Source organism: Fulmarus glacialis, unplaced genomic scaffold, assembly GCF_000690835.1.
Source record: "Fulmarus glacialis isolate BGI_N327 unplaced genomic scaffold, ASM69083v1 scaffold33013, whole genome shotgun sequence".
In the NCBI taxonomy this organism is placed as follows: domain Eukaryota; kingdom Metazoa; phylum Chordata; class Aves; order Procellariiformes; family Procellariidae; genus Fulmarus; species Fulmarus glacialis.
Window position 1 is genome coordinate 2339 of NW_009201568.1, and position 13327 is coordinate 15665.

Below are 13327 nucleotides of genomic sequence, written 5' to 3' on the forward strand. Positions count from 1 at the left end.
GAAAAGGGATAGGGAGCAAAATTTAAAAAAAAAGGGAAAAAAAAAAAAGGCAGCATGTTGAAAGTCACACTGTATTCAGATGTGTTCCCGTAATCTCAGAAAGGAAGGATGTAGTGGAACTGAAACAGTACAGAAGAGAAACACCTCAAAAAATGTTTAAATGTATCCAGTGATAGGGATACAATATACAGATTAGACAGACTAGAAATTTATGTAAAGGAAAACTCAAGAACCTGATAGAAGCAATTAAATTATTAGTGATGTAGAAAATGTAAATAGTGATAGTTAAATGTAAACAAAAGCTTGCTTACTCTCCCTTCTAATTTGAGAACTAGGGGCATCAAATTAAACTAGCAGATGAGTTTCTAAATGGAAGGTGTTATTTCATATTGTACAAAGAAATAACCTTTTGTTTAGGAAGTCTCTGATCCACAAATAGCTGAAGATGCCTAACCATTCTGGTAAAGCATTGCTATTTATTGGACCTGTTCTTTTCCCATAGGCAGAGATGGTGATCTAAACTAACTCATTCTTTTTTCTGACCTGTTACAGATGGATTTTTTTGTTCTTTTAAAATGAATTCACTAGGCAAGAGAAAGAGCTTGAACTACTTACATTTTTGGCTGGCACACCAACATGGGCTTAGAATCCAAAAGGTGCTACTAGTTAACAAGTCATCATATGAGTCAGAGTAACTGTCTGCGTGTGAGCTCTTAATCTGCATGAAGCTGAAGTTATTCAGGCTGACTTTTTCCTACTGACAAAGGGAATTGCTGTTAGATCCAAATGCACCCAACAGTCCAAGGCATGATGCTTCATAAGTATGTAGGAATGACCTGTGTACCTCAGTAAATTGAAGTCAGATTCTAAAATTTGGATGTCCATGACAGAAATACAAAATCACAGCTATGCTATCTCTAATGGCTGTTGAATCAGAGATGTATTCTAAGATTTTTCCAGTTCCAAGGATAGACATAACTTCAGGTAACTGTTTCACATGGCATGTTTGCTCAGTCTGTTTCCCCAATATTACCGTTCTGCTGTGGCAGTAGCGTTGATGAGCATAATTTATCTGTCACTGTCTCTAAAGAGTAGCTCTGAACAAGATTAAATGACATAATGCAAGCATTGCCAACCTGTAGCTCTTCAATACAGCTTTTACAGTGCAGGCATCTATGACAGGGCTGAATTATGTCATCATCATTGAGACTGATGTCTCCCCAAAACACAAGCCTCTACCATAGGTATCACTTACTTGTTCTGGAAATTTTGCACTTTGATGCTATGCTCTGTATAAGCATACTAGAGGTTCATAATATGCTATGGTAGACCAGGGTCTGTCCTGATGCTAGTCAAATTTTAGTAAGTACGCTGCTCATTTTTTAATATACTTCAATGATGAACATTCCATTGAAAAAATACTTGTTGAAATAAGAACGTGGAGCCCTAAAATCAATTCCTGACACTTCAGAAAAAGCATTTTATGACAGTGAAATCTTGATGCAGTAGAGGAAGAATTTAGTAGCAGATAATGTCAAGCAAAGAATAAAAAGGAACAGTTTCTTCGATATGGAATAGGAAAGCCCAAATGAAAGACCTTACAAACATTCTAATTATAGACATTACAGTCATTAATTCTTTTTTACAGAAGAGATGAGATATAATAATAATTGCAGAAGTAATTTATCACTGTCAGTCCTGTATGTTGTTTGATAAAGATCAATAGCATCTTGGTTAAATTAAAGAAAACTGAATACATTAATACATTAGCCAGGTAAATAATATTGTTTCCTTTAAAAAAAAAAAAGACAAAAAAAACCAACCAAAAAAACAAAAAACCAAACCTGACCCTTTAGAAAACTTCAGTTTGTCTGATCCGAAAATTGAGTTAAACTCGCAGGGAGGGGTAGCATGATAGACTAGAAAGACAACTGAAAAGGTCAGGAAAAATAGTAGAAGTAGTTTGAATGTATTTAAAGTTAATTTCTTATTAGAAGAAAAATGCTCTGGACTCCAAATAATCTCTTTGACAAAATTCTAAGATCTTGGGATGGATTGTGAGCTATAGAAAAAAAAACTGATAATTTGATGTAAAGTGATGTGAAATCGGTTAATGAAAAGTCTTAAATGAAGTACTACAAGCATATATGCCATAAAATAATTTTCTCTGACAGTAGCCAAAGGTATGGTTTCACAATCCGGTTGGGCAAAATGAGTAGCATCATTTTCGTTCTCTTCCCTTCCCCCATCTGTGCTATTAACTCCTTTCTTGGCATTAGTGCTGTGATTGATACTCATTCAGCTGAGTCAGCTCTCTAACAAGGTAAAAGTGCATAGGGGTTTTTTTTGTTGTTTATTTTTGAGATGTTAACAGCGTTTTGTTGTTTAAGTGTATAAGTGACCTTACTGTGAAAACCAGATGAATCCCAAAGGTAACTAAAAGTAGACAGCAGGATGAATGGATTAAGGTTGGAAATGGAAGCAGAACTTCCCTTTTTGGTAGTGTCATACTGCTAATCCAATTCAGGCTGTATTGTTAAAAAGCATATTCTAAAATTCCATATCTAAAATTATCACAGCAGTAACAAATAGCGTTGTGACAATTGAGCTATATGTTAATGCACTTTAACAGTAGTAAAGAAAGTTGGCAGGAAAGTAAGGTGCAATACTTTATAAGTATTTTAAAATGACCTGTGTATACCTCAGTAAATTAAAGTAAGATTCTGAAATTTGAAGGTCAGAAAGACAAAATCACAGCTATGCTATGTCTGATGGCTGTTGAATCAGAAATTTATTCTAAGATTTTCCAGTTTAGTGTTGTCAGTTTTATGCATAATCTTGTTCCACATAATTCTGTGGTAACCTAAATTGCATTAATCCTTTTCTCTGGCTCTCTTGTGTTTAACATTGAACAGGAATTAAAGTTATAAATAAAGTAATCAGGCATTCCGTTATACCGATTTTCTTCCCCCTGCTTTCACAGTTGCTATGTACTATTGGTCTTGTTTTGAATCTAGTCCTGGAGTTCTACATGAAGTGTCATGCAGCTGTGACATTGTACTAACAGGCTGCCAGCAGCTAACTTACAGGCTTTCTGGTTGAGGTACATCCTTAATGCTATCCTGGTTTTTGTTACATAATTCAGAAAACAAATTAGAATTTTAGATCTGTAAAGTTGCAAAGCATCATTGTTTGGAGTTTAATTTGCCAAAGTATTTAGTCAATGTATTGGTTAACTAGTAAATAAGTCAGTAAATAAAACCTGTACTCTGAATATAAGCTGTACTTCTTTCATATCCCATTTTGTCCTTTACTCTTCTTCTGCTACATTATTCTTCTTACACGGCTTCTGCTTTTTTTCTTCTGTTTTCTGTGCTATTTCTATCAGACTTGTCAAAACATGGTGGTTCTGAAGTAATGTAACCAGAATTTCCATTTCATGGGATTTATTTGGGTTAGGAGAACAATGAAGTTCAAAAGTAAGATGTTTTATAAAATATCTGAGTCCTTGGTGGTGTCGTAACCTGACACACATTCTCAAATGCAGAAATGTTTTCTGTTCCCCCTCACCCCCAACGCAAAGGGCTGTTAGTTATGCAGTCAGTGTATGCGTCACATTTGGTCCATATTATTTCTATTATGTAGAAACTTTGTGAAGCATTTCATACTGTTGAATTAGGTAATAAGAAGTCTGACTCTAAAATATTTGTCTTTTGATCAGTTGCGGCCAAAATCCTTCTGTTTGGATTCTGAACTATGACATCATGGCAAGATTTCGCAGAAGAACATGCATCGTTTTGTTGCTTTTTATTTTGTTTATTTGCTCCATAATGATGGCTTTGAAGACTCTGAGACCTGACAGAGCTGGCTTTGGGGATCCATTTGGACTTGGTTTGTTGCCCGAGCTTCAACAACGGACAGTGCTCTTAGACAATAAACAGAATTCACTAAATAGGGTTCGAGGAGATACTGTAACGCGTGTCAGTAATTTGCATAGTATCGCAGTCAATACTATGAAAGCATCTATGCCTCCTGTAAACAAGCTGGAAGAAGAGCCGTCTTCTCCCAATTATAATTTCCACATATTCTACTATAGCTGGTTTGGGAATCCACAGTTTGATGGTAAATACATTCACTGGAACCATCCGTTGTTGCCACATTGGGATCCCAAAATTGCAAACAATTATCCGAAGGGAAGGCATAATCCTCCTGAGGACATTGGGGCCAACTTTTATCCTGAACTCGGATCTTACAGTTCCAAAGACCCTTCTGTCATAGAAGCCCACATGAAACAAATGCGTTCCGCTTCAACTGGTAATGAATGTTAATGTTTCAGCATGTTGTTCATTTATCCAGCCTTAAATATGTGAATGAACACAACTGACCCATTCTTCCATTTTTCTGTGTAATTCTGGAAATGTCTGAAACTAGTAAATGTCTTTGTATTTCTGAGTTTTAAACCCCAACCGAAACCTACATCTTCAAAGCTGTGTCTGATGAGTGTAACAGCACAGAAACGTTAGAACTCTATTTGTAATCCTGTAGGTGCACATGTTTCATGGCTTACTGTTAAGCACTGATAACATATTAGAAAATACAGAAACCATTGCTAGAATATATTGTCTGTGTATTTTATTTTTGGAGATGAATACTTCAGTTTTAAGAACAGGTTTCAGTAAATCATGTTAACATGATTATGGAGCAGTCTGTTCAAATAGGAGCAGGTTTTTTTTTCTGAATTCTTTGTGTGTAATAAGAATTATGTATTAATTCATATGTCAAGGAGCATGTAGGATTATAGCTTTTATACAATTTATATTTTATGCAGTGTATTTAATAGGTGTTCTCATTAGCTATGGAAATGTCTAATCCAAACCTTCTTGAACTCAGGTATGATAGTTTCAATGTAGCTAATTATAGTTTATTTCTTTGTCCAAAAGTATCTTTTTTTCCGATACAAATCAATGTTCCCTTTCTCTAAATAAGATGGACTATATACATAAGAATATTCAATGTATTTTTGTCATTCTTTGCTGTTGAGCTTTTCAGTCCTTCTTACATTCATCTTCTTTAAAATAAACAGTCATATAAGCTAATATTAAACTCTGAACAGCTTCTGCAAATGTAGTTGGAGCAACATGACCAGAGCTCATAGCGTTATTCAGAGTGCTAATCACCTTGAATAGAATCACTTTCATTCACCTAATCATTAAGGTTTGATGTAATTGTTATATTCCCATTATTAGTGTTTACTTGTATAATGTTTACTTCTTGGTTATTGTTTTGTCCTGGTTTTTAACCTAACCTGTGTTTTGTACAAGGGTTAATACAAACATAGGAAATTTCTCACCCTTTTCTGTAATACAATAACTCCATTAACAGGAACACCAGCAACAGCGGGAAAACTCAGAGAAATCTCAGGTATTAGTTGCCAATAAGCACTTTTTTAGTCTTATCTAAAGCAAAATAATGCATGATAGTGTGATGAAAGCAGAGAGGGCACTTGTAGCTTTAGAAGAGTCTGTGATGTTTCTCATCCTCTTAATACAAATGTCTAATAAAGCTGAACTGCTGGTGGAAAAGGTGCCAAATACTAGGAAAAATGCTTTGCAAAATAAATTTTTTTAGTAGCTTAAGTTAGTTTTCCATTTAAAACTCAGCAATGTGAGTAGTTCATGCCTCCTGTAATATACTCTTTGTAATATATTGATATTTGTCAAAAGTTTTTTTTTTTTCTGCTGTTATTCTGACTTATGGATTTAAGTACATTTGAATTTGTTCTCTTCCATCTAGATTTGACCAACATAAATCATCAACTTCTTTTCCTCGGGTCATTACTTAAATATCACATTTTTTTTTTATAAGAATTATACTTTGTTCATTTTTTGTGTACTGTGAGGTTGACTATTTACAGTTTCTTCTTTTTGTCTCTTAGTCAATGACTAATCCATGACTGCATTTTACATTGTGTCAAATAATTTTTCTTCTAGCCTTTTTTGAGGCTTTATCAAGGCTCTTACAAAAGGAGAAAAATGTAAGTGGTTCTTTCAGCCAATATTGTGTAATGATCAAAGGCATATAAGAGATTGGAGCAGCAGAGTCTCATGCAGTGCTTCCTTGTATTCTTCTTATATTTTACAATTCTGTCCTTATCTATTAATTTCCTAATTTTTAACAGATTAATACAATAGGTTTTATTCCTCAGATTGCTTGGTGAAATTTTTTTTTTTGCACCAGCCTATTTTTGTAGTAGTACAGTTTGAAGTCCTTCATTTGTCTTGAATGACTGTATTCTGGTTTTAAACATGTTTTTGGCATTGAGTCCATCCTTTTTTAGACTCCTGAAATGGTACATAACTTTATTTTTTTTAACCACAGGAAAGAAAATATTACATAGTCTTTCTCAGGGAAAGACCAATGCAAACATGAATTTAGGTTCCTTGATGAACAATTTTGCCTCCTGAATTTTTCCCTGTTTCCTAAAGGTATAGAAGAGAGTCTTGACACATGTTGTATTCAAGATACCTTGAGTGTAACCTGAGTTTGTTGCTGCTGTTCTACTTGTCCCTTACATCTTACTCATTTGAATTTTGTCCTTTTCTTTTGTGTGAAGTAAAAGATAGGGTGATATAGTAAAATACTGCATTTTTCTTGTCCTTGAGCAGACTATCTCTTGTCATAGTGTATTATTTGTGATTCTGTTTTTGATAGAATGTTGAGAGAATATGCTGAGGGTAGTTGAACTAACTTTGCCTATATATAGTGAGCTCAAATTTCTGGTTTTGATATTGGAAGATGATTGTGTATTCATTCTAATTTATGCTTCTTCATAATTTTGGACTTGTTTGTTTGTAAATTGTTAGTCAGAAATGTTATAATGTTAGTAAAATAGATGGAATTTAGAGTATATACTTCCCTGTCTCAGTGACCTGATTTGTGTACTTAAATCTTTACCTAGTTAAAAAGAATCCCATTGATTTATTCTTCCATATGTTTTAAATAGTATTGTTAGGAAAATATTCCTACATCAGTATTTCATGTATTTCTTTCTTACCTTACCTTACCTGTCTTACCTTCTTCCTGATATTATTTCCAGCTACACACCTAAAAGGTCTAACTTATTTATCTGACAGCATTTTATTTTAGGAGAGGGTTTCTAAAGAGGTATGTGTTCTTTTGCTTTCATGGAGAGCATCAGGAAAATTTATGGTATAGGGACATTGTATTTGTCATCTTTTTTGACAGGAATAGTAACATCCTTAAATTACTGAGAGTTACTCAAGCATTTATTTTTTTAGGTACTAAATTTAAAAACTAATTTCACATGGTTGGAAGGGTGGGTTACACCATAGTAACTGGATTTAGCAAGAAGGAAGGTTGTGGGATTACAGTCACTGCTTCTAATATGGTTGTTTTGTAGTAGAGCCAGAGGTACAATGCAGAAATATGGTGGGGAATAAAGTTTCATAAAACAAGAATCTCTTTCATCGCATGCATAGCCCTCATCTCTTGAGTGTTCTCTAACCCTATGTATCTTGATTACTGTGGCATAGCTATAATGCCTTAGTTGGGAGCGTTCTCCTCCTCTTGGTACAATCTGGAGGTTAGGACGCTGTGCTGAAAAGTGGGAGGGAATGGCTAGGGACACTAAGCACAGATCTGTTCCCTTGACAGATGATCTTACCACTGTTTGTTTTGTTGTCTTTTAAACAAAGAGAGAAGTTAAAATCCACTCTGAGAATACTGAGATTTCGTAATTGGTTAAAAAGTAATTTGAAATTCTCATATTACGTAGATTTCACATCAAACAACAATTATTACTCATGACAATGTTAAAACATATATGTTATATGTTAAACAACATGTTTTAAAACTTCAGTTTTGTATTTTCAGGTGTAATAGTGCTCTCATGGTACCCACCAGGTATGGCTGATGAAAATGGAGAACCAACTGATGATTTGGTGCCTGTTATTTTGGATTATGCACACAAATATAATCTAAAGGTAAAGTATTTTTAAGATGCATAAAATAGGACTACTTAGGAAAGTAAACCTTGCTAAGAACTTACTACATTTGACCCATGGTGTAGAGCAGGGAGGCTTGTCATGTAATGGTGGCTACTGTTTCTGTCTCCTATTATGCTGCACTTCTTTTGGGTCATACAAGCAGGTGTAAGTGCCCTTTGAATTACACTGAGTTTTGATAAGACCTAAGCAATATTGCCTTATAACTAGAGTAAATATCATAATCTGCCTTTTTCCTGGTTTCGTTCAGATCTAAAGCTTACAGAATCTAAGGTATGCTGGTGTGGATTTTTTTTTTTCTTTTTAGGAAACTGTTTTTAAAATTAGACAATATGTTGTTTTCAAATGGGTCTTGGGAGTTGAGGGAAGTATTACATATTTCAAAATATTATGGAATACAATGATCTATAAACTAAGGAACTTTGAGAAAGACTAACCTCATTTTTTGCATTACCACGTAACTTGCTGGCATCTGATCGTAGAGGTCAGGAGCAAACATCTATAAGTAATAAAGAGGGATTTAGAAGTTCTAGTTTGAATGAATGTCTTTATTCCAGAAGGTATCAGGAACACTTGCCTTGGACAGTAAAGTCAGAGAGGTGCTGCTCTGATTTCAGGTTACTCCAGGGCATGACAGGATAGAAAGGCTAAATTACTGGCTTCCTGAAATAGGTGAAATATCAAATCAGTTAAAGATTACGTGGATTGATCAGTGGAATCTAAAATGGTGGTTTGATTTTGTTTATTTTTAGAGTAAAACTTGTATTTTCCCTTGGGATAAAGAAAACGTGTTGCCTTTTAGTCTTGCCAAGTAATAAATTTGAGTTTTTAAATTATCTAAGTAGCTGTATATGTTTCATCTCTGGAGGGTGTTGTCTGTACTGGGGACTAAAAATACATACTGTTCGTCTGCTGTGGTTTTAGCTGGTCATGAAAGTTGCAGATTCTCAGAGAAATTTCCTGTCACTAGTAGCAACTGTAGATTCTTTGACGAGCAGGAGGAAAGTAGGAGGGTTAAATCAGATACAGAAGTAATTTTGATACTGTTAAAAATGCTGTGTGAATTGCATTATGTGACATAAGTTGCACATATGTAATAGTAAATTATTAAAGAGAAAAAAAAAATAGTATCCTTCCCCAGAATTTTCAGATCGTCTCATAGAGCTTGCTCTCACCTAAAAGAACTTGTTAACAGTCAAGTCTCTCAAAGGAGCCAAGGCAAAATGAAATAAGGAAAGTGCATGTAATAGTATGATAGTGATTGGAATATGGGTGGAACTGCTGTTATTGCTTAGAATAATTACTGGAATACAGATATTAAGCATAGATACTACCAGGGAATGCTACCTTCACTGTAATGTTTTTAAACATCCTTGCACTAGTAAGTTATTACAGTTAAGTATTAGGAATGTCAGTAGACCAAGACCAACATACAAAATACATTTCTGCTAAATACAAGTCTGCGAAAAGATATGTCCTTTTGATTTGCCTGGTTTTGATAGTTGGAAATGAAATATGAAATTATAGCGCTCTTCAACATGTCCTGTCAGTCCTAGTGATTTAGTCTAACACTGTATTTTTCTATAGTTTGTACCTAATAGAGATAGATATTGGCACTACAATGGAAATTTGCTACTGTTGCAGAGTTGTTGAAGACTTTATTAAATGTGTTCTGCTCTAAAATTGCTTCTGAAAAACTAGTTGCTTTGATTAATATAATATACTCTTCCATTTAATTGTATATTTGAAAACAATGGCATTTTTACATTTAAATTACTTCACATATATAGGTTAAATAATTCCATAAGCTCCAAGCTTGAAATTCAGAGCAGTAGCAGTACGTTATATTAGATTTAGTTCCAAGAGTTTACTTCTGTTGATAAATCTATAAAATTTTAAATTAAAGTTTTCATATCCCATATCTTAAAATCTATTTTGACACTGAAAACTCTCCTTGGAGAATTATCTATAGCAAATTTAATACATTGTTTAGAAATCAAATATGAAAATGTTTCATTGGTTAATCAGTTCTTTGACACTTGAATAGATAATATTTAATTTTTAGTTTCTGCTGTAGTTTTTTAAGTTTTCTGAAGCATGCTTACTATTCGCTGTAGCCTAGGGAAAACAAAAGCAGTATTTTGTTTTAATGTAAAAACCTAAATATTTACTCTATTACCAAGCTTTCTTGGATCTGAAGCTTCTAATCTTAGCAGTGCAGGAATTGAATTAGGGTTGGATTATTCTCAAAATTGACTAATGAAGATGTTTGCTCTGTAAAGAAGAACTGTATTTAATATGACTGGTCCTTGCTTCATATAATACATGGTGCTCATGTATTCTATAGTATTTTACGTATGTGTTGCTCTTACTACATTTTCATCTTTCAGGTCACTTTTCATATTGAACCTTACAAAGATAGAGATGATCGCAGTATGTACCACAATGTCAAATACATCGTTGACAAGTGAGTGCTTTCAGAATGGTTTCCTTTGGGGTTTGTTACATGCTGGTTTAGGGGACTTCTGTGTATTATCTAAAGCTTGGAAGAATATATAAAAATGTGTACTGAGACAGAAGAAAACTGTAAGAAACTTTGTTCATGTTTCAGTGGTACAAAACTCAGTCTGTTTTTTAAGTATTGAAGTGTGAATTTTACATAGTTACTCAAATGTAAATTGCTTTCAACATTCATTAGTATCATAAGTATGATACTTCAGAATAAAGCAGTTAAAGTATTAGCTACATGATATATAAATTAAACACACATCTTTATAGTGACAAACTAGCAGCTAGAGCTTTAATGTGTTGACCTCTAATTATTTTAATTCAGCTTGATGACAAATTCTGTACAGCTACTAGTTGTTTTATCAATGCTGCTTAGACTGTCTTATTTCGTACTGAATTAGAGAAAACTAATACCCATAGTGCAGTTTGACACTAAGTTACTAACTTGTAGTAATTTAAAGGTTCTTTGCAGATTCATTATTTAATACTTCAGCAAACACTGGACTCAAAATGGATATGAATTGCTATGTTTTGAAGCGCAGGCACTGTCTTTTTAAATTAGTTTTTAGGAAAAGTCTTCAGCTTAGATTTTAAAACAATATTTTCCAAATGGCAAATTTTGTCTTAACGATACTTGTTTGCTTTATAGATATGGAGGCCATCCAGCCTTTTACAGGCATAAGACCAGCACAGGCAGATTTCTTCCCATGTTTTATGTTTATGATTCTTACGTAACAATTCCGGAAATATGGGCAAATCTGTTAACTGTTTCTGGATCCCAGACTATTCGAAATACTCCGTATGATGCGTTATTCATTGCACTTCTTGTAGAAGAAAGGCATAAGCATGACATCCACAGAAGTGGCTTTGATGGAATGTACACATACTTTGCCACCAATGGCTTCTCCTATGGCTCATCTCATCATAATTGGGCAAGTTTAAAAGCCTTTTGTGATAGTAACAACTTAATGTTTATTCCAAGTGTCGGGCCAGGGTATATTGATACCAGTATCCGACCATGGAACAACCACAACACCCGTAATCGTGTCAATGGGAAGTACTATGAGACTGCCTTCAGTGCAGCCCTTTTGGTGCGACCGGAAATTATTTCTATTACATCTTTTAATGAATGGCATGAGGGAACTCAGATTGAAAAAGCTGTCCCCAAACGGACTGGACAGGTGGTTTACCTTGATTATAAGCCCCATAAACCAAATGTTTACCTAGAGCTTACTCAGAAGTGGTCTGAGAAGTACAGAAAAGAACAAGAACAGTGGCTTATGTGAGTTGTTGGTGCTGCTGCAGGTGTTTCCTAATGCATTGACTACATTGAGAAAGAAATCGAGAGCTGAAAAATCTGTTATTAAATGTCTATCATAGATATGTTCAAATTATTGTATCTCTTGAATGTATATGCATTACTACTGAATTTGAATTTTGAAGAACAAAAAGATGATGAGAATATTGGCATTTCTGTCTTATTGGATATTGTAGTTCAAGAATATTCAGGGAAAATGCTGGGTTGCTGGGTTTTTTTGTGAGTTTTTTGTTAGTTTGTTTAGTTTTTTTAAACTTTGTAATTTGCATGCTGAGCTTCCAGAACATCTGCATGGGATAACTCTACATGACCAAAGTAGAACAAAAATTTGGCATAGTTATACTTACTTCTTTTATTCTTGTAGTTGTGTTTCTAATCAAAGTGATGCTGTAATGTAAATTTTTATCTTGATAGCTTCTTGCAGGACGCATGTCTGTAGTGTGTGGAATAATCTACGTGTACTGTTTTTAATGCTTCGCACAAAGGGAGTTCTTGAGGTATGACTAGCTTGTGGTAAAAACACTGAAAAGTATGTGAGATGCAACATTAGTGTTTTTTTTTTTTAAAAAAAAAAAAGAGTATTTGAAAGATTGAGTTCCAAAGAACTGCTGAAAGATGTCTAGTTTAATTCCATTTGTTCTGTTTGGCACACAGTGCAGACTTTTGCAGATTACTGGATACTGACCAGTAACATAGTTTTTTCTATGTTACTCTGAATTTAAAAAAAAAAGAATTGTTTGAAACTGAGAGTGGAAAAGATTTTTTTGAGAGGGGGAAAATCACCTAAACATGCAAAAAAATATACTGAAACTGCCACTGTTATATGTTGTCTGCTAATTGACTGCAGACACAGATCTAGTGTGTTTTTTAAAATGTTTAAAGATTCTAAAGCTAATATCTTACTAGTCCTACAGTAAATATAATTTTAGGAAATGCTTTTTTGTTTCTGATTTAGGAGCAGTCTAGTTTGGTAGCAATGACAGCAACTACCCATTAGTTTAATTTGAAATCTGAGATTTCTATTTTTCATATAGTTCATAGTTTATCTAGTTGTTCCAGGATTCAGAATAGTAGATATTAAAATCTTGTTGTCGTTCAGATAAGCTCCCTACCAACACTACCTTTAATACTGTGGTGTGGCTGGAAATGAGTACTTTCAGACCTAAGAATCTCACCTTTCAAATGTTCTGATTATTAACTGTTTTTCTTAACGAAGCTTGAAAGATCAAGTCACATGGATGTGTCTCCTCAGCAATCCTTTTTTTGGCATTTTCATACAACTTCATAGAAAAGTCCTGAACTTTGGAATAGTAGAAATTGAAGTGTTTTGTTTATTTGCAGCAAGTGTTTAATCTGTAGCAAAGTGGCTTTTTTTAGTTGTTTTTTTTTTATTTATTTATATACAAGGTGCTGATCCTGTGTTTTAGTTCATACGCTGGAACTGTTGTGACCACTAGAATTCCATTTATTTCAGCAG

The 13327-nt window shown here is 34.0% G+C and overlaps 1 protein-coding gene across 1 annotated transcript; it reads left to right on the forward strand.

Annotated features, from left to right (window-relative positions):
* Positions 1-3749: 3749 nt before the first annotated feature.
* MANEA (mannosidase, endo-alpha) lies at positions 3750-11990 on the forward strand. Its single transcript, XM_009573993.1, has 4 exons — positions 3750-4314; positions 7894-8003; positions 10415-10491; positions 11182-11990. The coding sequence occupies exons 1-4, from the start codon at positions 3765-3767 to the stop codon at positions 11816-11818; spliced, it is 1374 nt and encodes a 457-aa protein (XP_009572288.1). The 5' UTR covers positions 3750-3764; the 3' UTR covers positions 11819-11990.
* Positions 11991-13327: the final 1337 nt, after the last annotated feature.